Below are 24,774 nucleotides of genomic sequence, written 5' to 3'. Positions count from 1 at the left end.
TTCACACATCTACCTACGATGAATGTATATACAACTACCTTCTGTTTCAGTCGATTTTTCACCTCTTTAATTCCCATCTTGGCATGGTCCTTAGCCTGCAAAGCGGAAAATAATTTGTGTTTAGACTTTAGTGGCAAGAGTTTTTTTAACTTACATTTGCCTAATGCACATAAGGAAAAGTATTATGAAGACAATGAATGACGTTTACCCATCGGTACTCAGATGATCTTCTATAGCTATTATCTATCTGTATTGGGATAGCAAAATGGCTACTGACAGCCATTTCTATTCATGGTTCTTATGTGTGTATCAGACATGAGGTGGTGTATTAGGCATGAAATGGTACAGGAATGTGGAAAGCAGACAGGCCATAAATCCACAAGGCGTTGTCTACTGCGATGTACGCTTGCGTTAAGTTTTAAGAAGTCCTTATCAGTAGTTAACCAATAAAGTAGTTTGAAGTAGGTTTATGTCCATATTAGTAAGAGTTAGATGGGTATGCAAGTAGGATACTATATAAACGAAGAACAAAGAAGCTTCCAGTGGCCTGCCCTATGCCTGGACCAGAGACTGCAGCTGGTGGCTAGGATATTGTTCGTTCCAGCTCTATACTGAGAGGAGGCTCCTGGATCGTGTAACCATCTTATATTCCGAAGCTAAGTAACTATTATTCTTCCATATCTTGTTATCTGTTGTAATAAATTATATCTTTTTTCAAGATACTGGTTTGTGTGGCTTAATTAACCTTCTGTATCCAAGAACCTTATCTCGTTCCACCGGGAACACTATCATATGTTATATTTCCTCCAAATGCTACGAGATCCACAAATGGAACATTTGTAAATAAGTTGAATAAAGTGCAAACGATTACTTTGCACTAATAGTACACATCTATGTAAGCAGAGTGTCATGAAAATATATATATAATTCTATAAAGAAACATCTTGCACGTATCACATTGTGTCAAGTGGGTTTCCCAAAGCCAAATATTAAAATTCCCTGCAATACTTCTGCCACTAGATGGCGCCTTGCCAGAATCATACAACACATCATGTGAATGAAAGGTAGGCAGCACATGTGCTTTGTGAGCCAAAATAATTATTATTAATGTTCGCCTCTCGGATTAAATTAATGAATCCGCCTCACCATTGTTCCCAGTTCAAGACCACACTCCACCTAGGCCCCTGATCCAGTAAAGCTGCATACACACACAACGATTTTGTTACCAACGATTTTCTGAACGATTTTCTGTCAGATTATTTGAAGTGTAATGAACGATTTTTATGAACTACAAACGATTTTTGCATATTCCCTTAATGAAAATCGTTGAGTTGACAAGTCTGACTGAACTACAAACGTGAACACGCATGAACGATTATCGTTCATCGTTTGACTCAGAAAGTGAACGATTTCTTCAAACAATTATCGTTAAACGATATCGTTTAATGATAATCTTTCAAAAAATCGTTGTGTGTGTATGCAGCTTAAGGGTTTAGTGTCATCAATACGTTCCAGTGCCTTCAACAGCAACATCAATTGATACCTCCAAGCCCTATTGCGTACAACAATGCCTCGCTATATCCTCTCATTTATAGGCTAAATACCCACTGAGAGCCTACCTAGCCCGGTCCCTCTACCTAGGTGTAGTTTCTCTTCCCAAACTGCTGCAATATTTATATAACTTGTGCCTCTCCAAGCTCAAGTAACCCATTTTAATTTATACCTACAACAACACTGGAACAGCTCCCAAACTTTCCAGCTGTATTTCATCACCCCACTATCAACATGGAAACCTGGGTAAATCTAGAGCACCAAGGACTGGGTGTTTAAATGGACAGATTCAACCATCGTGCTGATGATCAAGGTGGATCCCAAGGGGGCTCTATTAATGTGGTCAGCTGAGGACTGTCACCAGCTGTCAGAAAGCTTTAGTAGCCTGACCCCATTTTCCATAAACCATTGGGTTTGACGGTTACCTTGAGCCCATACTTGCTGCAATTAGTTGTCGGATAAGTTTGGGAGCTGTTCCAGTGTTGTTGTAGGTATAAATTAACATGGGTTACTTGAGCTTGGTGAGGTTAAGTAAGGACATTACCAAACTGAGTTGCATGACTGGTTGGCAGTGGCGTAACTAGGGTATTTGGAGCCCAGGGCAAAAATAAAAATGGAAAAAGCCCCTTCCCCCTCAAGAATGTGTGCTAAAAAAAGGGGCATGGTCACATGCCACAAGGGGCATGGCCACTGGAAAATGGGGGCGTGTCAACATGACACACCACCATTTTTCGTCACTCTGGGAACATTCCTTTCCTTCCATATGCACCTTAGTGCCCCCAGTAGTAGCGCCCCACTTACACTGCCCACTGTAGTAGTGCCCCTTATGCAATGTCTCCAGTAGCAGTGCCCCCTATACAGTGCCCCAGTAGTGCACCCTTACACAGTGCCCCCAGTAATGCACCCTTATACAGTGCCCCTGTAGTGCTACTTATACAGTGCCCCCAGTAGTTCTACTTATTCAGTGCCCCCAGTAATGCCCCTTATACAGTTCCGCTAGTAGTGGTCCCTCTATGCAGTGCCCCTATACATGGCCCCCAATAGCGGTCCGCACTATGCAGTGCCCACGCTGGTCCAATGGCGCCCAGGGGACTTGCCCTGCTCGACCCCCCTAGTTAGGCCACTGCTGGTCGGCTCACTGTTCTAGGCGGTCAAACTAAAAACTTGCTCTGCTTGTGTTTGTCTCATATGAAAGAATACAGTATTAAACTGACAGAATCTCATCCTAAACTACACTCACCTGTCCCAATATTTCACTAGCCTATCAAAGACTTTTCAACAAAGCTTGGTAAGATTGCATTGGGTGTCTAGCTCATGCATATTCTCAGAAGGCAACAAACTGCAATGCACTCCCAAGATGGTGCCAGATCACAACACTCCAGGAAGGAAAATTTTAATATTGTAACCACAAAACAAGACCTCCAAAGCTGGTTACACATAATTGTCAATCACTCGGCTGATCAGATAAATGCTCTGGTCCACATACGCTTTTTCCGATCAGTCTATTTCTAGCTCAGTGTGTACATTCTTCAGTAAATTGGGAGATCGGGCATCTTAAATATTAAACTGCACATAAGATGCGACCTCCCTATCCGATCTTTTGCAAGAGCGATTTAAGTCGTATTATTATGTGATGCTGTTCAAATCCATCGGCGCACTCCACAATGAGGTCCGACCAAGACCCCAACCACTCCATTAGGCATCCCAGCCTAATTGCCACCCCTCTGTGAAGTTTCCAGCCAAATCCATCCATTGGAAGGCCCACAACAGGCTCACCGGGTGAAAGTTCTGCCCAGCATCCCCGGGTCAAAGTTCTGCCCAGCGTACAGCAATGGGAGGTCCAACAGGAACCTCAAGCCCCTAAGTATGTCTTCCTGGGTCCAATGTTACCCACTCTGTGAAGTTTTCATCCCAATCCATCCAGTGGAAGGCTCAGAACAGGCTCCCTGGGTCAAAGTTCTGCCCAGCGTACACTAACAGGAGGTCTGACTGGAACCCTGAACCCTATAAAACCTGGTCAGGATCCAACTGGACCACCTCGCGTTTGTTTCATCTCAATCGGTGCAGGGGTGTCCGAATGCATAACCGTACAAAAAAAAAGTTTGCCTAAACATTACTGACTTGATTTCAATGTTTAAATTGTTAATATAATTTTTTTTTTTTACATGCAGTTCTCTTATTTTTTTGTTGTAGACATTTATGTCATGACAAATATGGTTTTATTGTTGCACTTTTACATGTGGTTGTTTATAATTGAATAAAATAACAGAGCCTTTGTGTAAATAGACAATTTAGCGTTTTTGTTCAATGCTGATTAAGGGGCCTATGTACTAATAATCGTGGAACTGCCGCGATTATTAAGGATCCGCTTTGCAGCAGATATTTTCATTTTTAATTAAAATATCCCCGCTATGTACTAAGGGAAACTCATAGGGCCAGTGGTTGCTGTAACCGCTGTTCCTGCAAGTTATAGCTCCAGCATTTTGATGAAGTCTTTCACACAGTGCACACAGTGTCAGTCTATGATGGAGATGTTACCCATAGCAACCAATCAGATTCTAGCTATTATCTTCTACAAGGTGTTATATAAACGTTAAGTAGAATCGGGCAACATCTTAACTTCTGAAAACCAGCGCTTTAGTAAATATACCCCTAAATCTCTTATAGTCCTTAAAATGCTGCAAAACTGGAATATCACTGGATAGCCTAAGAACTGCTGACACTGCACAATCTGTATTAAAGCTTTTTTATTTTAATGTACCTCCAAACATTTATCTGAATGAGAGCAAAGATGGGAAATAAGTTCGTAGTACATCAATCACACTGCTGCGTATGAATTAGCAGCTCTCACATCTCTTCTTATGACACCGTTCTATTCATTTGCCTCTACAGAATTAACAAGCGTTTTTTCAGATACATGTGATGCTTATTTTTCAGCACAGACCTTTTGTTCTGCTAAATATTTAATGGGCTTAATGGAATAAACAGTATCCAACTAAGAAAGTCATTAGATCTCAGGGCCTGATTCAGACCGGCTCGCTAGGATGCGTTCACACGTAGCCTGCCAATATTTGCAATCTGCGCATGCACATAAGACACAGTGCGCGTGCGTGAACCAGTCACTGCGATCGCGAAGCGATCGCCCCCCTTGTGCACAGACGCCTCGCTAGAATGAGTGACAGGACGAGTCGTTTGTGGGTGGTGACAGGGGATGGTCGATGGAAACGGGAGTGTGGTTGTGCGAACGCAGGCGCGGCTGTGCGTCTGAACGCCATTTCAGGGGCGTACATAATTAAGACACATCGTCAGCATACACATCACATGGCGAAATTACACACAGCAGCACTTGCAGTGCTTGCGGTAGGGTATGGTCAAGTGCCGCGTATAGGTTTCGATGTTACCGATCGTTTCATACACTTCCTGGAGATGACGTGTGTTACTAGGGGAAAGTGGGCGTCTAAATACATACCGTGATCGCTAATTTCTTGCCGTGCGATTGCGGGATTTGCATACTTTGGCAGCTGACGCAAATATCGGCAGGCTACATGTGAACGCATCTAGTGAGCGGGTCTGAATCAGGCCCTCACCGCGATGTTGGCCATTTCCCTGTAATATCTGCTGACAGTGGAGATATGATACTTACAAACTTGTACACGGTTTTCATGGCTGGGTTGGCTCTGGTCTTCATAGTGTTAATAATGGCCCCACTTCCTTTCTGTAATAAAAGTGCATCAGACAGGCTTTGTAAGACATAAATGCATACCATAAACACAAGAACATACATACAACATTTACAACACAAGAAGTCAAGAAGGAAGAAAGCTAAAATACAAACACCTTCATATAAATACTGGTTTTGGTTTCGTAGAGAAACCACATTAATACAAAACCAGCGCTACATCATTTCATTTAGCGCTACTGTTTCATTTTTATTCAACACACAATAAAATAAATATTATTGCACCAAACTCTTTTGTTTCAATCACAGCAAAATTCTTCCAATATTACAGTCATATATTTACACTTATACAAGTGTGCACATTATTTAGATACATTTATAGTTCAGTTGAAAGGATGGGAAAATAAATCTACGTTTAGCATAGTGTACAAAGGAAAACCCATAGTATAAGCCAATCACCTTGAGTTCCCTAGGTAGTGTGCTTAGGGGAACAGAGAAGGCCACAAAGGCTATATAATAACCACACTCAAACCCTAAAACAAACAAGCAGATATTTGCTTTCATTGTCTAATTTGCGATAGGTAGACAAAAACTAATTGCTGATTGTTTGCTACATTTTTAGTGCAGCTTTGAGCTACTGAATGTTATTTATTATTAAAATTTGGTTATAACATCATATTACACAGCACCATCAAGACAATATTGAAGCAATGACATCAGTCGCTTGCCCATTGGAGCTACCACACAAAGACATACGCCAATACAGTATAGGTTAATTTTGTGAGAAGCCTGTAAACCTACCCGTAACGCTTTTGGAGAGGAAACCAGAGACCCGGACGGAAAATCACCCAAACACGTCAAAACAAACACGCTCCACAAAGACCATGACGAAATCAAGCTAAAAGGTACACACTCTCCTGCAACATTCCCAGTCACCCTCCGTGCTTTTCACTCAGGTCTTTATATCAACATTAAACACAAAGCTGCCACAGAAATGGATACAATGGAGAGAGAAGCAAAGCTGAGCCGCACAACGATTTAATGGGACTGTCACAATACTGCAAAACTGGGACATTTCCAGGAAAATAAAACTGACACATTTTTCAAATCCACAGTTGCTCCTGGAAATTAGGGACTTCGCAATGATTTAATATTATCAGCGCACGGTAAAATATGTATAAACATACAGACAGGTAGCACCACGGGTGTCCTGTACAAACTTACTTTTACGGTTGACAGCCACTGATGGTACAGCTTGTCACTGCCTGCGGAGAAGAATAAAACAGAAGAAATCTAAATATCTGTAAAAGCAGAGAAAATTTATATAGTGTCCAAGGTTTACGAAAATTCTTACATAAATTAAAGTCAAAAACTGTTTCCGTTCTACCTTATGGTATGAAACCAAAACTTTTGTTGGCAGATCCTCCCCATTTCAATGTAATGTCTTGTTTATATTATTGTCCTTGGTACCATTTCTTAATTTTTCAGTGCAAAAAAGAAATAAAAATTGATTGATTTAAATAGGAGGTTGGCACTAGCAATGAGCGTATACTCCATCAGTAAAAGTGAATCGGACATGTCGGTTTGTAGCTGATCTGCCAATCTTCCCAGTATCCTTACCTGCATATTCACCCATGTTTATCTCTTCCTCAAACACGTCACTGAACCCATTACCAGTGTTCAAAAGGTCAAGCCGCCCATCTATGAACTAATAGAAAGAGATTAAATGCCGCTATAATGATAATAATCAACTTCTTCATTTTAACAAGACATTTTTTTTTTTTAAAACATTTACCTGTTTAAAGAGCTGCAGCTGGATTGCATTTTGAAGGAATGGTCTCATCCCACTGGAACGATGGGAGACAAAAGTTTCCTCACAAAAGGTGATTGGTTCCTCCTGTGGGGAACAGAACATCCGAGTCCATCAAGAAACTGCAAATCTGCAGGGCTGGCAGTTATCTACAGTTACAGCTTATGTGCACATAGTTAGAAGGGAACAAGTGCTAAGGGTCTGTACGTGGCTTTATATTTCAGCCATAGCAATTGTAACCAGGGTTTTTTTTTTCCACCTTCATAACTGATATGACTTCAAAAGAGTCAGCATGGGGGATTCATGCTGTGTAACATACGGGTCCAATTATAAAGATAAAGCGATAATAAATATTTTCTATTGCAGAGATAGAAAATTAGTTATCACCACAATTTACTAACACTATGGGGGCCTATTCATCAACACTAAAATAACGTTTTTAAGGCCATTTTCCTTAATTAACGTTATTTTAGAATTCATGAAGAGAGTTAACACAGGAGATATCACTGATATCTCCTGGTTAAGTCCCCCCTGCATTAATTTCCACACTCCCCATACATTAGTATGGGGATATGGAAATTATGGTATTCATCAAATTCCGAAAATTATGTATTTTCGGAATTTGATTCAGTTACTATTCGCCACTCTGAGGTGGCGAATATCAGGTGACCCTTACCTGTGTCAGCGTGGACAGGTCCCACAGCGTCTCCCTCCAGCGCTCTGTTCCGTCCTCTGGCTCCGGAGGCTGGTCTGACAAGTGTTCTCCCAGCAGAACACAATAAAGTTTAGAAAAAAAAACAAAACTTTTTTTTTCTCCTAAACTACTGTGGTCAGCTGGGAGAACACGTGTCAGACCAGCCTCCGGAGACGCTGCAGCGGGCAGGTAAGTGCGGGGACGGGGGGAGGTGAGCGGAGGGGGCAGGAGGGTTTGGGGGACACAAAATTACCGCAGCTGTAGGTAGTGCTGCACATGCGCTGGTTTTACGAATGTAACAGCGCATGCGCAGCACGGATTCCAGCTGCTGTAAGTTAGTGTAGAGAGGGAAAACTATCTATTTCCCGAAAAGCTGTCATCGCAAAAATGACAGCTTTTCGGAATAGATAGTTATGGAGAGGAGGAATGATGAATTCCTCCGGTAATTAGGTAGAACTCCATGCGAGTTCTAAACCAAATTACCTCCAGAGAAAGTTTAGTTATGATGAATAGGCCCCTATGTTACTGATGCACTGTAGTCAAGTGCTACCACTTAACTTGCCAGGCTCGAGCTTTACGTGCACGTGTGCTTTGCAAGCCTGGACTTTTAAATATAATGACATTTTTTTTTTATCAATGTGGCGACCCTGCTAGAGCCATCTTGGGGACAGCATTACGGCACTAAACACTTTGCACTGGGAAGCGACGAGGGAAAGTTGGAACTGTGCGGAACAGCAGAGGAGGCGGGGCCTGAGGCTGACGTGACCCGGCATACAGTATGTAGGATCTGTTATACTAGTAATACTGTTGTATTCTGTCTCATGTATTCATTTACTACATGTAAATGCTAAAACATTTTCCTTAGTACAGAATTAAAAGGCTAGCAAAAATAAGTAGCGTCAATGGCACAAATATGTTATGGACAGTGAGGTTTTTTCATTAGTTGGAACACAATGTACTTCTTATTTGTTGACCGTTAATGAATCATATGGCCTATACTAGTTGTCGGCTTATCTATACATAGTTTTAAGTCCCTGGTGGGTGTCTGTCTGTTTGTTTGGGCTAAGACTGAGAACCATTGGACGGATTTTGATGCAGTTTCATTATTCTATAGAGCATCTGATGAGGAAGATTTAGGTGTATGAAACATTAATGTATGACAAAAGGGAGCTGAGCAGTGACTATTTTAGTGGAGCAAGTCAATTAAAAAAAACGGACATCCAAGCGCTACTCAACACTACATACATCTCTTTATTAGAGTTTACCCTACCCACACACTATATTACCAACATGCAGCCTTCACAACTGCACTAATCACCATTCTGAGCCATACTCGCTCCTTCTGTTTCATCTAGAAAAAGCTAATTGCTGACTGGTTGCTACATATTTTGTGCAATTTTACACCTTTGAGCAATGTTATTCATTGCTGGCTGGGATACCCGACGTTGCCCGGGTTGAAGACTGGCCCCTGAAGTACACCTGCAGCATTTATTTGTTTACACTGGCCTCGCCTATAATACCATTCCATTGATCCTGAAAATGGACCCCACTGTTTGCTAACATGCATGCAAACAGTGGCGTAACTCTGGTGGGTGAACCTGCTATGGTGCCCAACCTGCCTATGTGGCCCGCCGCTCCCCTTGCACCCAGTTACGCTCACAAGGTCATGTATTTTTGAATAAATATGACGGTACAGCTTTATATAGTATATGACTTATTATATATATATTTCTATATAGCTGTCTATTATAGTTCTAATAAGCTTATTAGAAGTTTATCTCTTTGTGAAGAATAAACTGAGTAACATATAGACCAGTGGTTCCCAAACTGCGTGCCGTGGGGTGCCCCAGGACACTTGCAGAGGTGCCTTGTGTTGGTGGTCCAGTACCAAATAAAATAGATTTTATTCAGTGTGATAGGTAAAACCAGTGCTAATGGCTGCCAATCAAAGAATATGTGGACAAAAAGGAGCGCAGCCCTGTCACCCACCACATAACTGACCCTCAGGGTGACATAGAAGTACAATTTACTTCATTTAAATTTTTTCTGAATTTCTCAATAAGAAACTTTTGGCTAAGGGGTGCCATGGAAATAATTCTGATACTCTAGGGCGCTGTGTTTAAAAAAAGTTTGGGAACCACTGACGTAGACTATTCATTTGGATATTATTTGTATTTTCTTTTTTTAAATGTATCATGTTTAGGTTTAACAAAATTTAAATAAAGGACACATTCTCTAACAGTGCAAAGCAGCCCACTGACACTGGTTTCATCAGCTGATTGAGATTTGCACTAATTGAAAGGCAATCAACGGTTATATTTACAGAGACTTTGATATTATTGGCAATTCAACATTTCACCAGCTAAATATCCTAAAGGAATAAATACAGCAAGGATTGCTACAATGCTTGTGGAAATTTTCCATTCCAGGATCTAGTATATCAAGTGGATTTTTACCTATATTTTTTAATATCTGTGTCGACACATATTAATAGCTTTGACCACATAGGTGTTGTCAATTATACTGTTCTATATTGTTAATTTCATTGTTAATTATATATATATATATATATATATATGTTTTGTTCATTTGTGTGATTAAAAAGTATCTTTAATATATTCATGGCGTTCTGAGGTTATTTTCTGCCATTACAAGGATTGATAAACGCAACCAAATTTCAGTTTTTCAGTTTTTTTCGCTTTTTATGAGACCATAGTAAGTCTACACAACTCACTAGTTGGCTGCTGCTACTAGTAATATAATTTTAATTGATTAATGCCTAAATACAGGTTACTTACAAATCTTATTCACGCTGACCCGCTGATAATTGTACTTTTGAGCCAAGCCAGGAAGAGACATCGAGCAGCTGGCTCAGTGCTAAATACACAGGCGCACTAGTGGGTCTCTGGGAATATACTGCCTACTACACAGTTCGGCTATCACACCTCACCGATCGTCTGGTCCGCGACTAGCCCATGCTCCCGCTGACCAGCGGTTGAAAGCTACCTTGTGTGGGATATATATATATGTGCTTTGTGCAGCTTGCAAATTCCAGCATTACCTATGTATACTGTACCTGAACACACGGCACCTAGCCGGTGGACGTAGTCCAGTATTGACTGGGGCAAAAGCACACGCCGGTGATACAGATTGTTTTAACCTGGGACATACTTATATATGTGTACCATCATATGTGGCAGTAGAAAAGAACACTGTACTAATATGCCCACATAGGAACTGGCATTAAAAAAGTGGGAGATTATTTTTTATTTCATAAACTAGATAAATCCTTCTTGGCAGATATACACCAATACCTCCTATGGATCCTTGATTTTACAGTTTTGATCAAAAGTATTGGTAATCAATTTGATTGACGTTAGAGCTTGAGCAGACCATTGCATTGAATTTTATTGTCGTCTGTATTGTATGTATTAAGCACTAGTGTTATCAATGATCTTTTTTAAATACATGTTTGGTTTTCGCAAACAAACGCTCCATCCACATTTTTTAGATGCACACAAGGTGGGCTACTCAACTCAGGGCCGCCAAGGGTGGCCCAGGTGGCAGCAGTGTTGATTTGGTATGATCTGCAAAGGGCATTACTGTGTGGTATAATGTGTTAGGGGCATTACTGTGTGGCAAAATGTACAGATGTGTCCACATACATCTATCCTCCATGTGATACAAGCCACGCCACACAATGCGGGAGCTCTGAACATCTTTCGTGCAACTTTTTACCTTCAAATGTGTCTTATTTACGTAGCAATGCAAAGAGCACTCATTTTTGGATTATCAACTCATTCAGGATGACACACACATGGCGGATCAGTTTCTTTGTTTTTAGGCAGTTTGAGAACCAATTCTTAGGTAATCCTCACCTGGACACACTTGGTCTCTTCTAATTGAGCAAGTAACATCACTCAATCCTTGATAAAGGCCAGCACAGCTGAAACGCGTTGGAGCTCACCCCATATCAAGACTTTTGCTAATACCCAATTGCTAATACCTAGAGAGACCAGTGCTCACATATCTGGAACTATCTTGAAGTACCATTCACCTTACCCGGACGGAATCACCTGGCACAACCAAAGTCACGTGATACATCCCGGACACCACAGGAAGCAAGCAACACTGATCAGAAAGAACAGAGCCAGCAGGGGAAGGAGCGGTGCCCTCCAGGGTGAGAGAGGTAAGTCCCCGTCACCAGGAAAAAACTTGTTCTGAATCAGGGCAGGTTTTTTTTTTTTCGGCCTCCAGGCCACTTGATAAGCTGTGGGTGACCACCCCCAGCTTTTGCGGGCGGCCTGGAGATAGTCGCGATAATCGCGACCATCGGGCTTGTGAGGAGACCCTGTTTTAGGGTCTCAGCACTCGCAAGCCTGAGTGGACTTCCTGCTGTAATAGACTGATGTCAGTAGGGCCGCCCGCAAACGCCAGGTGTTCCTAAGGGAACGCCTGCGTTTGTGCAGCCACCCCCCTCCCACAAAATGGGGCGAGCTGTCAATCAACATCGACAGCCGCCCCATCTTGTAGCGAGACCAGTTGCAACGGAGCTGCCGTCGCAGTACTGGTCCTGCCCATGCGCCGCCTCCGAGACCATTGATCCGCTTGCGAGCTCTGTGTGCTCCCAATGTGTGTGCTCGCAAGTGGGTCTGAATCAGGCCCAGAGTCAGCTATCCCATACGGAGGCTCGCTTTTTCTCACCACTCCCTTACGTCTTAGTGCGCTAATGCACATCTGTTCCATTATGCAAATAGCTAGCATAAGCAGTTTCTGCTTATTAAAATTATACAGCATACCTATAGCTGCATACACACACAACGATGTAGTAAATGAACGATTTTAGTAAACTATTTTCGTTCATTTTTTCAAGGGAAAAATGAACGAAAATCGTTTACTAAAATCGTTCATTTACTAAATGTAATGAATGATTTTTTTTTTTTTTACTACAAATGATTTTTGCAAATTCCCTTAAGGTGCGTACACACTAGGTGATTAAAGTGGACGATAACGATATCATTATCGTTCAGTCGTCCACTTTATCGTCCATTTTTAACATCAAAACGATGAATGATAACGACGACGCGCGTTCCAGCGGGTCGTTCCACATTATCGTTCATCGAGTAAACATGCAGGTCAACTGCTGCATGTTGGGGAATGGGGGAGAGAGCCTGGAGCTGAACGATATCGTTAATGATATCGTTCAGTGGGTGCGCTCAATGTAATGAACGACATTGAGCACACCCTGCTGGGGACACACTAGACGATATCGCTCAGGGAGCATATCATCTAGTGTGTACGCTCCTTTACTGAAAATCGTTGATTTGGTCAGTCTGAGTGAACTACAAACGTGAACGCGCATGAATGATAATCATTCGTTTTAGCTCAGAAAGTGAATGTTTTCAACAATTAACTATATCGTTATCGATAATCGTTCAAGAAATCGTTGTGTGTGTATGCACCTTTAATTCTCTGTGCATCTGTGGGTGTATCTGCATGTGAAATACTATGTTACAGTATCAGCGGCTGTTACACTGTAACGTAGCGTTTCGCAAGCAGATACACCCGCAGACGCACAGAGAACATAGGCAGCCTGCATATCTTTTTAATCAGCAGAAGCTGCTTGTGCTAGCTATTCGCAACACTGTGTGAATAAGATGCATTTGAAAGCAGAAAGTAGCACAAAAAGATGCTCTGCACTACAGAGTCACGCCATGGAGCGATTAGAAGGGTTGTTTAAAGAAGGCTTGATGTATGGAGGCACATCTGTATAAGGGGCACTACTACTGTATGGCATAATGTGTATAAGGGGTACTACTGTGTGGCAAAACCTGAATGGACTCTGTGTGGCGGCAAATGTATCTGGTTTTTTATCATCTTTGGTTGTAGTTACGCCCTTGCATGCAAACACAGGGCTGACTATAATATATATATATATATATATATATATATTTATATTACACACACAGCGGGTAAAATAAGTATTGAACACATCAACATTTTCCTCAGTAAATATATTTGTAATGGGGCTGTTGTAATGAAATTTTCACCAAATGTCAGCAAATGTCCATAATTTAAGTTATGTGTAACAATGTGAAATGACACCGGGAAAGTATTGAACACGCTTACTGAAATTTATTTAATACTTCGTACAAAAGCCTTTGTTGGTAATGACAGCTTCAAGACGCCTCCTGTATGGAGAAACTAGTCGCATGCATTGCTCAGGTGTGATTTTGGCCCATACTTCCACACAAACAGTCTTCAAATATTGAAGGTTCCGTGGGCTTCCTCTATGAACTCTGGGCCTGATTCAGAGCCGCTCGTAAGCGGTCGCTTGTTCGCTCCGAGCAATGTTCGCCCAACTGCGCATGCGTATGGGTTGTAATACGAATGCGCGAACCAGGTATTGCGGTCGGAAATTGTGTGCTCGCAAAATAGCGAATGCCTGCTAATTTGAGTGACAGAATGAGGCGTTTGTGGGTGGTAACAGGGGAAGGTGCTTGAAAACGGGGATTGGAGATCCGAACGCAGGCGTGCCAAATGGTCAAAACGGGCGTTTTAAGGGTGTGCATAATTAACAAAGCAGCGTCATCGACCACGTCCCTTGGTTGTCTTTTAGCCTGAACTGCTTGCATGATTGCGGTAGGAAAATGCTACCACAAGCACTGCGAGCAGTTCAGATGCCTTTCGATGTACTCGATTAATGTAATAAATAGCGGAGATAACGTATGATGCGAGCGGCCAGGGGGCGTGTTTTAAAAAAATAGCGAGCGCATGTTTCGTTCGCTCGTTCAGACATAGAGGCGTCAACAGACCGCAAAGAGAGAGCGCTCTATTTAAATATCCGGACCCTTTTTCTGAACGAGCGAGCGCAAATAGCGTCCGGCTCTGAATCAGGCCCTCTGATCTTTAGTTCTTTCCATAGATTTTCAATTGCATTCAAGTCAGGTGATTGGCTGGGCCATTCTAGCAGCTTTATTTTCTATCTCTGAAACCAATAGAGAGTGTTCTTGGCTGTGTGTTTGGGATCATTGTCTTGCTGAAATGTCCACCATCGTTTCATCTTCAGCATCCTGGTAGATGGCAGCATCCTTTCTTCAATCATATGAAGTATGCCCGTACCATATGCTGTTAAACAGCCCCACACCATGATGTTCTCACCTTCAAACTTCACTAGTGGTATAGTGTTTTGGGGTGATGTACAGTGCCATTTCTCCTTCAAACATGGGGGGGAATTCAATGCAGCGCGATGTTGAATAGCGACGGGAGGGAGCACCTGAAGCTATTCAATACACTGCGCTGTTTGGGCGGGCTAAGGATTTCTTCTCGCACCCCCCTGGGGATGCGAGGAGAAATCCGACCAAAGTGCCTGGCGCGCAGCTGTTTTTCTGCATAGCGCGGCACCAGCAGCCGCGCACCCGCCACTTTGGTCAGAGAACGCCGGTTACCGCACCTTAACACCCTTGTTAAGGCACGATAACCGGCATCCTCTGACCAAACAGTGCACTGAATTGAATAGCTCCAGGAGCTCGCTCCCGGCGCTATTCAATTTGCATTTAATTGAATTCCCCCCATGGTGTGTATTATGACGTCCAAATAATTCAATTTTGGTCTCATCTGACCAGACTATTTTCTCCCATTATTTCACAGGCTTGTCCAAATGATGTGCAGCACACTTACACGAGCTTCAACATGCTTTTCCTTCAGCAATGGAGTCTTGTGTGGTGAGCGTGAATTCAGGCCATGCCAGTTGAGTGCATTACTTATTGTTTTCTTTGAAACAATTGTACCTGATAATTCCACGGCTTTCTGAAGCTCTCAAGTGGTCATTGGTTCTTGGACAACTATTCTGGTACTTCTTTTCACTCATCTGTCAGAAATCTTGCGAGGAGCACCTGGTCGTGGCCGGTTTATGGTGAAAATGGGTTCTTTCCACCTCCGGATTATGGCCCCAACAGTGCTTATTGGAACATTCAGAAGTTTAGTAATCTTTCCCTAACCAATGCCATCAATATGTTTTGCAACAATAAGGTTGCAAAGGTCTTGAGAGAGCTCTTTGCTTTTACCCATCATGAGATGTTTCTTGTGTGAAACCTTAGTAATGAGACACCTTTTTATAGGCCATCAGTTGGGACTGAACCAGCTTAAATTAATTTGCACTGACAAGGGACAGGATTGCTTTCTAATTACTGATAGATTTCAGCTGGTATCTTGGCTTTCCATGCCTTTTTGCACCTCCCTTTCTTCATGTATTCAATACTTTTCCCCTGCGTCATTTCACATTATTACACATAACTTAAATTAATGACATCTATGGTTTGATTTCTTTGCTAGTGTGGATTGCATGGGTTGTTGCTGACATTTGGTGAAAAATTCATTGCAATAGCCCCATTACAAATACATTTACTGAGAAATATGTTGATATGTTCAATACTTATTTTACCTGCTGTATATGTGTGTGTGTATATATATATATATATATATATATATATATATATATATATATGTGTGTGTGTGTATCTATATATCCATAGGAAATGTAAGCACCCCTCCTTCTTAATCTTCCACCTGCAAGGTGCTCACTCTCAGGGCTCACAGAATGTCTGCAGCCAATAGTATAAATCCAGGAAAAAGAGGGCACACATTTCAAAAAATTATGTAAGAAAAACACAATTCTTTTTAATGCTTTAAAAGACAGAACATCTTCATCACCACCCAGTGAAGGTTAAGTTTATCCTCTGGCACATGTTGATATAATGCCAGTCAGATCACAACACTGCAGACCAAGCACATCCTCCATGGTAATGATACCATGTTGTTCCGTTAGAGGATGTATAATAATAATAATATATAATATATATATATATCTCCACAGTTCTGCCGGCACTCTGAACAAATTACTGTCAACATGGTCCTGTGCCAGAATCAAAAAAATCGTATACCTCCAACAACATGAACGGCACTAGGACACCAATATAATATATAGAAATTTGTATTGAGAAATCAACAGTTTCGGAGCTGTCGGCCCATTGTCGGGACCATACTTATATTATATATATATATATATATATATATATATGTCACTTTAAAAATGACTAAATCATTACTGAACATGCAGGCCAACCTGCCAATATTGGCCAGTTGTACATGTTCAGGGATGAGGGAGGGTGCCTGCACCTAATAATATATCGTTCAGTATGGGCACATTATCCACTGCACAGGATGAAGAACGATTGCACGATTACAATGTTGTAATCGTACAGTCGTTCCACTCTCGTGTAGTGGATACACACCTTAACTCTGTATTTAATACGAACTTGCATGAGTCAAAGTATGCGAAGACTGTGAGATTAGAAGGAAACATTTGTAGCTTTCACACGTTATTGGCAGACTGCCAATTTCAACTGAAGCCAGCCCTGGAACCTGTGTACTGTAAGAGTGTCCCTATTTTTAAGGATTGTGTAACAGTGTGTGGCACTGACGAAGTTCAAACCTAGGCAAAAACCTAATCCTGGTCAAACTACGCCACCATGCCAAATTTGATGGAGCTAGGTCCAAAACTATGGCCGTGCATAAAGGACAAACAGACAGACTTTTTAGTACTAGGTTGTTAGCCTAGTACTAAGAATATCTCCTAACATGTGAGGTCTCAGTATTAGGACAGGGGGCATGGCCACAACAAAATGGTGGAAACACCTGCCTCCAGTGCAATACCACCCCAACCCAACACATGCAACTCAGAATCATCCTGACCACAAGACTGCGGGTTAGCCCTCCGAGTGTGGGACAGTTGGGAGATATGTATAAAGCCACCAGCCTCGTGCTCTTTGGCATGAAGTTACATTTCACTGTGCCAATGGTATCTCATGCGCTCTATATTATATGGAATTTTTTCCTTTACTTTAAGCAGCACAGTGTGGACACATGGGGATTGTCTTTACTACAGACAGCTACTCTATGTGTGAATTGTTTTATTACATTGCTCTGGTGCAATGGCCACAGGATGTCGGAGTTTTGACCGTTTCTCCGACACCTCGCGTCCCGAAACATCGCAGACATTTTCCTGAACCCTATAGAGGTGCACAGGAAAATCTGTAATGTTACTGTACCATAATTCTTGGGATATGTAACAGTGATACAACGCTAGCCAAGTTATAAGTAGCATTAACTTAACACTCACTTGTTTTCAGTAGCCTTTCTATTCACTAGTTGTATTCCATCCTAGCCTACTCTCCCAGAATTTCTGGGAGAGTCTCATGGCCCCCGGGAAAATGGACAACTTTCCCGCATCCCAGTGCATTTGAGCTAAAGTCTGGGGGCAAAGGCGCCTGATCATGCCATTCACTACGAATCACCTCATCGCGGCCCAGACCCCAGCAACCAATTGGCAAAAATTATAGCTAAATATTGTGGGCTGTGATCACATTATTTGCTGAACCATGCCTCAAACCCACCCACTCAGAGCCCCCTCTCACAGGCAAGTATGTTGTGTTCACTGGTTCAAATGCCCATCAATAATCAAAATATGATCAATAGTTAATTGCCCCTTTATTTTATTTAAAGTTTGTGGTATTTTTACAATCTTTTTAGGCCCCTTAAACAATAACTTGTAGTTTTATTATATTACATTTGTGTGGGTAATTTGAATATAATGAATGTATAGAATACATTCTCTTACAAGGTTCTAAGGTGCCTAAATGTTAATGTAATTGTGGCCAAACCTCTGAAAACCAACCTTTTTTTTAGGATTGCAGCTTTATTCAAAATTGAGGCCATTTAACATTACGGTACCGTTGCAGATATAAACGATGGCTTTTATTAGGATGTATGCTATACACTTCTGAGCAGATCCAATTAAATGCAAGGTTCTGACGTGCGGCTCTGCACATAAAAGGTTACTAGGGCAGATGCCTCTATCAGAAACAAGGGAGGGTTGTCCTGCGTGGATAACCCATGTAGTGCCTGTGGTTGAGACATTAATAAACAATACACCCTTTTCATGCAATAAATACAAATCTATAGAATCAGTGGTTGCTAGCTAAATGTATGGTTAGATCAAAATACATTTGTACTACTAGTTTATTTATTAGATATTATATTGGAAAACCACATTTACTCTCTTTAAAGTTTCTGATCTGTAACCTATTTTTCATTTGTTTCATCTTTTGCCCAGCTTTCTCTGTCTTTATCTCTTTTGAAACGGTCTCTAATGGTGTCTGTATGTATAAATATATACACAGAGGTGTATGAATAACCAGAGGAAAGGGGGCATGTGCAGAAACTCCCCCTCCTCTATGTTGTGCCCCCCACAATACCTTCTTCAGCCAGCACCATCTACCTTGCCAGATTATTTGCTTTCACTGCACAGTGTCATCTTTCCAAAGAGATCTCTAAATAGTTGAAACGACCTGCTTACCACACCACTGGTGACCAATGAGTTATTCTGCTCTGGATAGATATATACAGAAAAAAAAAATAACTTACCCATGCTAACTCTCTTTCTTCAAAGTCCATACTGTCCACAGGGAGACAATGGGATGTAGGTGGTACTTGGAGGACCGGACTCCAACAGCAAAGCTTTTTCCTATCCCAGTATGCTCCGGTCCTTCCCCCTATACCCCACCCACAGCCTGAGGGCAACTCAGTTTTGTTAACAAGTCCAAAGGCAGGAGCTGGATAGGAGAGAAGGAAAACTGGTACACAGAAGAATCATAATCTCACTCAGAAGAGAAGGAAACAAGTGACCAAGAGACTAAACCCATGGAAGCCAGGTACGTCAGGGCGGGTGCCCTGTGGACCCTATGGACTTCAAAAGATAAAGTTAAAAGGGTAAGTTTTACCATAACTCCTTTTCTTCTTCCGGGTCCATAGGGCTCCACAGGGAGACAATGGGGAAGTCCCAAAGCAGTTGTTAAAGTGCGGGGACGCTCCTGAGCTGAGGAGAACCTGGCGCCCGAAGGAAGCATCCTGAGAGGCAAATGTATCAAAGGCTTAGAATCTAAGAAAGGTGTGGACAGAAGACGACGTGGCCGCCTTGCATAATTGTTCGGTAGACACACCACGGCAGGCTGCCCACAAGGGACCCATAGAGCGAGTATAATAAGCAGAGACTGTAGCCGGCACAGGAAGGCCAGTCTGTCTGCATGTAAGCCTGTGAGATAGTCATGCTTAGCCATCTGGCCAGAGTCTGCTTGTTAGCTGGCGATCCCTTCTTATGGAATCCATATAGGATTAAGAGGAAATCCGATTTCCTGATGGAACTAATACGGTCCATGTAGATCTTCAGAGCACGGACCACATCCAAAGAGGCCTCACCTGCCGTGAGATCTGGTGATTGAAAGACCACAATTTCCTCATTGAGGTGGAAACGATAGACTACCTTGTGAAGGAAGCCATTGCTGACAGACTTCAAGTGCCTTATGGTGATTTAGGTAGGCCACTGCCGTGGCGTTGTCAGACTGTATTTGTAAAGGCTTGCCCTGAAGAATATCCTGAGCCAGAGTGAGGGCTTTGTAAATAGCTCGGAGTTCCAGTACTTTGATTGGTAAGACCACCTCGGCTGGAGTCCAGCTCCCCTGGAAGGAGTGCTGGCCAGTCAGTGCTCCCCACCTGCAGAGGTTTGCATCCGTTGTGAGGAGTGCCCAGTTCAGGATCCAAAAGGGGCGACCCTTGTTTAGGTGGGACATCTGTAGCCACCAGGATAGGGACAGGTTAACCTCCAGAGAGAGGCCTATCTTCTGGGATCTGATGAGATGAGCCAGCCCGTTCCACCTGGAGAGGATCAGGTGTTGTAGGGGCCTGGAGTGAAATTTAAGCAAACTCCACCATGTCGAAGGTGGACTCCATGGATCCCAAGGTCTGCATTGCAGAGTGAATTGACACTCGAGAACTGTGGAGTAATTTGCGCATTCGGTGCTGTAATATAGAAATTTTGTCTGCTGTCAGTAAGATTCTCTGAGCCCGAGAGTCCAGGAAGGCTCCCAGATATACCATTTTTCGATAAGGGGTCAGGGAAGACTTTTTCCAGTTTATCAGCCAACCGTGCGTTTGTAGAAAGGCAATGGTACTTGTAGATGACGGTGAATAATTTCTGGGGAGCTTGCTAAGAGCAAGAGAACGTCCAAGTATGTTTGCAGTCTGGTCCCCTGACGGCGAAGGTAGGCCACCATAACTGCTATGATCTTGGTAAAGACCCGAGGAGCTGTAGGTACATGTAGATAAGCATCCGGAAAGTCCAGAGACACCATAAAGTCCAAAGGCTCCATAGCCAGGACAATAGAGCGTAGGGTTTCCATACGAAACCTGGACACCCTGATAAATTTGTTCAGAAACTTGAGTTTGAGGATAGACCGATGAGACCCATTGGGCTTTTGAACCAAGAAAAGGGTAGAATAATAGCCCTTCCCTCTCTGTGATGAGGGGACTGGAATTATTACCCCCGAGAGAAGTTAGGACTGAATGGCCTTCTGGAGGAGCAGGGCTTTGCTTGGGTCCGATGGAGGTCCTGTGCATAAGAACTGCTGGAAGGGCTGCCTCAGGAATGAGAGGGCGTATCCGTGGGAGACCACTTCTCTTACCCAGGTGTCTGAGGTGGTCTGACGCCAGAACTGGGCGCACTGAAGAAGAGGCCCGCCCCTTTAGGCTGAGGGCTTGTCCTCAGATTTGGTAGATGGACGTCTAATAGCCCAGGCCTGTTTGGTCCTAGGCTTGGAGGCTTTTGTGGATGCCGACTGCTGTGGAAAGGACTGACCTTTAGCTTTTCCTTGAGGACGAAAGGATGACATCTGAGGATTCGTAGTAGATGCAGAGGGCAGAAACACCATCTTGGAAACTGCCAAGGTAGTCACAATTTTGTCCAATTCTGGGATAAACAGGATCTCCCCAGAATAAGACAGAGTCTCCAAAGCCTTTTTAGAGTCTGAATCTGCTTTCAATGAGCGAAGCCAAATAATACAGCGGGCTACCACAGAAGTCACAGATGCCTTGGAAGCTAGGAGGCAAGTATCCAAAGCCCCCTCCCCTAAATAAGAGGCTGCATCTCTAATGTGAGATATGTATGACAGCTGTTCCCTGGAAGCATCAGAGGGAAATGTATCTTCTAGGGCCTCTGCCCAACTCTCAAAGGCTTTTGCCAACCAGGCCGTAGCCCCGGCAGAACGAGTAATAGCTCCTGTAAGAGAGTATATAGACTTAAGGCAAGCTTTAATCCTTCTAACTGTAGTCTCCTTTAAGGAGGTTGCAGTGTGGATAGGAAGGTAGCGTTCTTCACTAAACGTGTCACGTGGGAATCCACTGCAGTTGGAACTTCCCATTTAGTGCAATCAGTAGCTGGAAGAGGGTAATAAGAAATCAAGCGTTTAGGCAGCTAAAACTTTTTACTAGGTATATTCCATGCTTCACACATATGATCAGAGAGCTGATCCTAGTGAGGAAACTGTTTCTTAAATAGTGGCTCTTTTGCCCTAGGAGCGGGTTCAGTCTCTTATTTGAAGAATAAATTTTACAGCTCTTACAAGTACTGGTATATTCAATTTATAGGGGGGCTCGTCTTCTCCCGAGGGGGAGTCAGAGTGAGAGAGGTCTGCGTCTTCTGCCTCCCCAGATGATAACTCAGAATCTGATAGCTGGGCGGACTGGGAAGATAATACAGCACGTTTAGTAGGTTTACTAGGTAAGGGTCTCTCCTTTTGCAGTATTTGTTGAAAGGCTGCAGAGGTAGCTGCTAGACTCTGCACTGAGCTAGAAAGTAGTACGTCTACCCATGGGGGAGGCAAAGGATTTGCATGGAGTACCTGCTGTGTCCATCCCATATGGGGAGCTACCACCAGGACCGCTAAGTGGTCCACAATTTTTGCCAACACCTGTGAAAAGGAGGCCCAGGGGGTCCTGAGGAGAGAATGCTGGGGCAGAGGGGCCAGGTGCCGTATAACAAGATGCCTATAGACCATCTTGAATGAGATCCCCTGAAGCCAAGCCTGCTAAACAGGACATGCAAGACACCAGAGTGGGAGCAGCAGGCTGCTTGTTATTTTTGCCATTGCCAGACATAGCTGCAGGGATAATTGTAGCACACAATCTGGCACCATGCAGTGAGCAACCCAGATATATGTACAATATGGCACAGTGTAGTGTGCATCACAGATATACAGTATGTGATAGCCCTCACAAATATAGTTAGATGTGAGGTACATTAAACCCCCTATACCTCAGTATTTCAGGGTTATACTGAAAGAAAGGGAAAGGTATAAGCTGACAGTTTATTTTTCTCAAAGAGACAGCAGCGCTAGCACAAGTCATATACAATGCAGAGTATACAAAATAACCGCAGTGGCTGGTAGGAAATAGTGCTGTATAACCTGGCCGTTGGGAGACGTATACACAGATACCTGACCCAGCGTCCCTTGAGACCTGAATGCAGAAAATGGCTGCCGGGAGTCTCAGAGGGGGCGGAGGGTGAGGGAGGAGCAGCTCACGGGCGACAAACCCACAGTGGAATGGCGCAATGAGCTGGGGGAGGGCCACAGGCCACATCAACCACTGGGTCCCTGGCCTTAATCTGTGCCCTGCGCCAGTATAGTAATGCCCTGATGGTCTAGTGGAGTCCTGGCTGAACCGGTGTCCACATCAGCACCTCCGGTCTGTTTCCTGAGACAAGACCGCACATAGACGCTGGTCCCCACAAGCGGGGATCTGCCTTACCTGTCCACTTGAGTCCTGGCTGCAGTCTGGGGTCTCAGGAGCCCTGCTAGCTAGGTCCTCCCGGTGCCCCGCCAAGAGTACCTAGCCAAGGGCTGGTGTCGCGGCGCCGCGGAGGGTTGATGGAGCAGCAGTGCAGACGTCCAGTGGACTGTTTAGCGCTGCGGCACTTAGTAAAAATTAAAATAAAATTATAAATATAAAGCTTGGACTGCTTAATAGCAGCCCCGCTGTTCTAACGGTGATCCAGCTCCTGCCGGACACCAACGAAACTGAGTTGCCCTCAGGTTCTGGGCGGGGTATAGGGGGAAGGACTGGAGTATCCTGGGACAGGAAAAAGCTTTGTTGTTGGTGTCCGGTCCTCCAAGCACCATCTACACCTCATTGTCTCCCTGTGGAGCCTTTTGGACCCTGAAGAAGAAATATATACTACACAGAAATACTGTCACTCAGAGGTACAATAAAAACAATGGAGCCCTGGTGCCTTCCTAAATACAGCACATCCAAATTCACATGTTTGTCCTAGAACAAAAGGAGGCTGCACTCCCCTCCCCCCCCCCCCCCCCCCTCTGCCCGGCATCTAACTTACTTATTCTGTGGGGGGATACGGGTGTGCGGTTGCCGGGGGGAGGCTGTGTTTGCATGGCACCACTACACTGCGGCCAAAGGCAGAGTGGACATGAAGGGCAGCCCTGGGGTCCTTGTCAGGCAGCAGGCCAGGCAGGCAGAGTGTATAGGCTTGCCCTAGGGTCCTGGTCGGGCGGCAAGTCAGGAAGAATGGAGGGGTAGCCCTCGGGTCCTCTCTCCACCTGTGGTCGCACTGGGGACTGAATTATGGCCTGGCGGCTCACTGCAGGGAGCTAGTCACTGTGCCCTCTGCTGCCTAGTGCTCTACTCGTCAGAATAGTCAGTGTACCGGGCAGGCCGGCACTGGGGACAGGTACCATCTCCTGGAGTAGACAGTAGTGAACAGCAGAGATCACACAAGTCCCTTGTTTCGTGTACAGCTGACTTCAGCCAGTTTTATTAAACTGAGAAATAAAATAAAACTTCAAAATAAACACTTTGCCTGTCCGGCACTAACTAAACAAAGTTTTCCTGACTGTCAACTACAAAAAACATTGGAAGTTTCAGCAAGTAAAGCTCACTTTACTCACTGCCTTTTTCCAGACAGTGAAAAAGTGGATATCCAGCTTTACAGGTTTTTCACATACTCACACAGGTGCAAGTTCTAATCAGCTACGCTGGGTACACACTATAGGATATATCGTCCTGACGTGGATCAGAACGTTGTACGGTCATACACATGATGGTCGTTTATCGCATTGTCTCATCTGCTGTTCC

General features: G+C 43.5%; 1 protein-coding gene across 3 annotated transcripts in view; it reads right to left on the bottom strand.

Annotated features, from left to right (window-relative positions):
- DENND1A (DENN domain containing 1A) overlaps positions 1-24,774 on the bottom strand; it is a 742,523-nt gene that overhangs the window by 110,704 nt on the left and 607,045 nt on the right. For 2 of the 3 annotated variants that reach the window (XM_088466851.1, XM_088466868.1), the window contains exons 14-18: positions 7,026-7,127; positions 6,851-6,938; positions 6,455-6,495; positions 5,195-5,266; positions 39-95 (exon numbers count right to left, since the gene is read on the bottom strand). In XM_088466851.1, coding sequence (XP_088322977.1) covers positions 39-95; positions 5,195-5,266; positions 6,455-6,495; positions 6,851-6,938; positions 7,026-7,127 — 360 coding nt within the window. Of the gene's footprint in view, positions 1-35; positions 96-5,194; positions 5,267-6,454; positions 6,496-6,850; positions 6,939-7,025; positions 7,128-24,774 lie in introns of all 3 variants that reach the window. The other variant, XM_088466860.1, reaches the window with a different exon arrangement.

Source organism: Taudactylus pleione, unplaced genomic scaffold (assembly GCF_031769625.1).
Source record: "Taudactylus pleione unplaced genomic scaffold, aTauple2 ptg000009l, whole genome shotgun sequence".
In the NCBI taxonomy this organism is placed as follows: Eukaryota; Metazoa; Chordata; class Amphibia; order Anura; family Myobatrachidae; genus Taudactylus; species Taudactylus pleione.
Note: the sequence above shows the minus strand (reverse complement) of the source record. Positions and strands in the feature narration are given on the sequence as shown.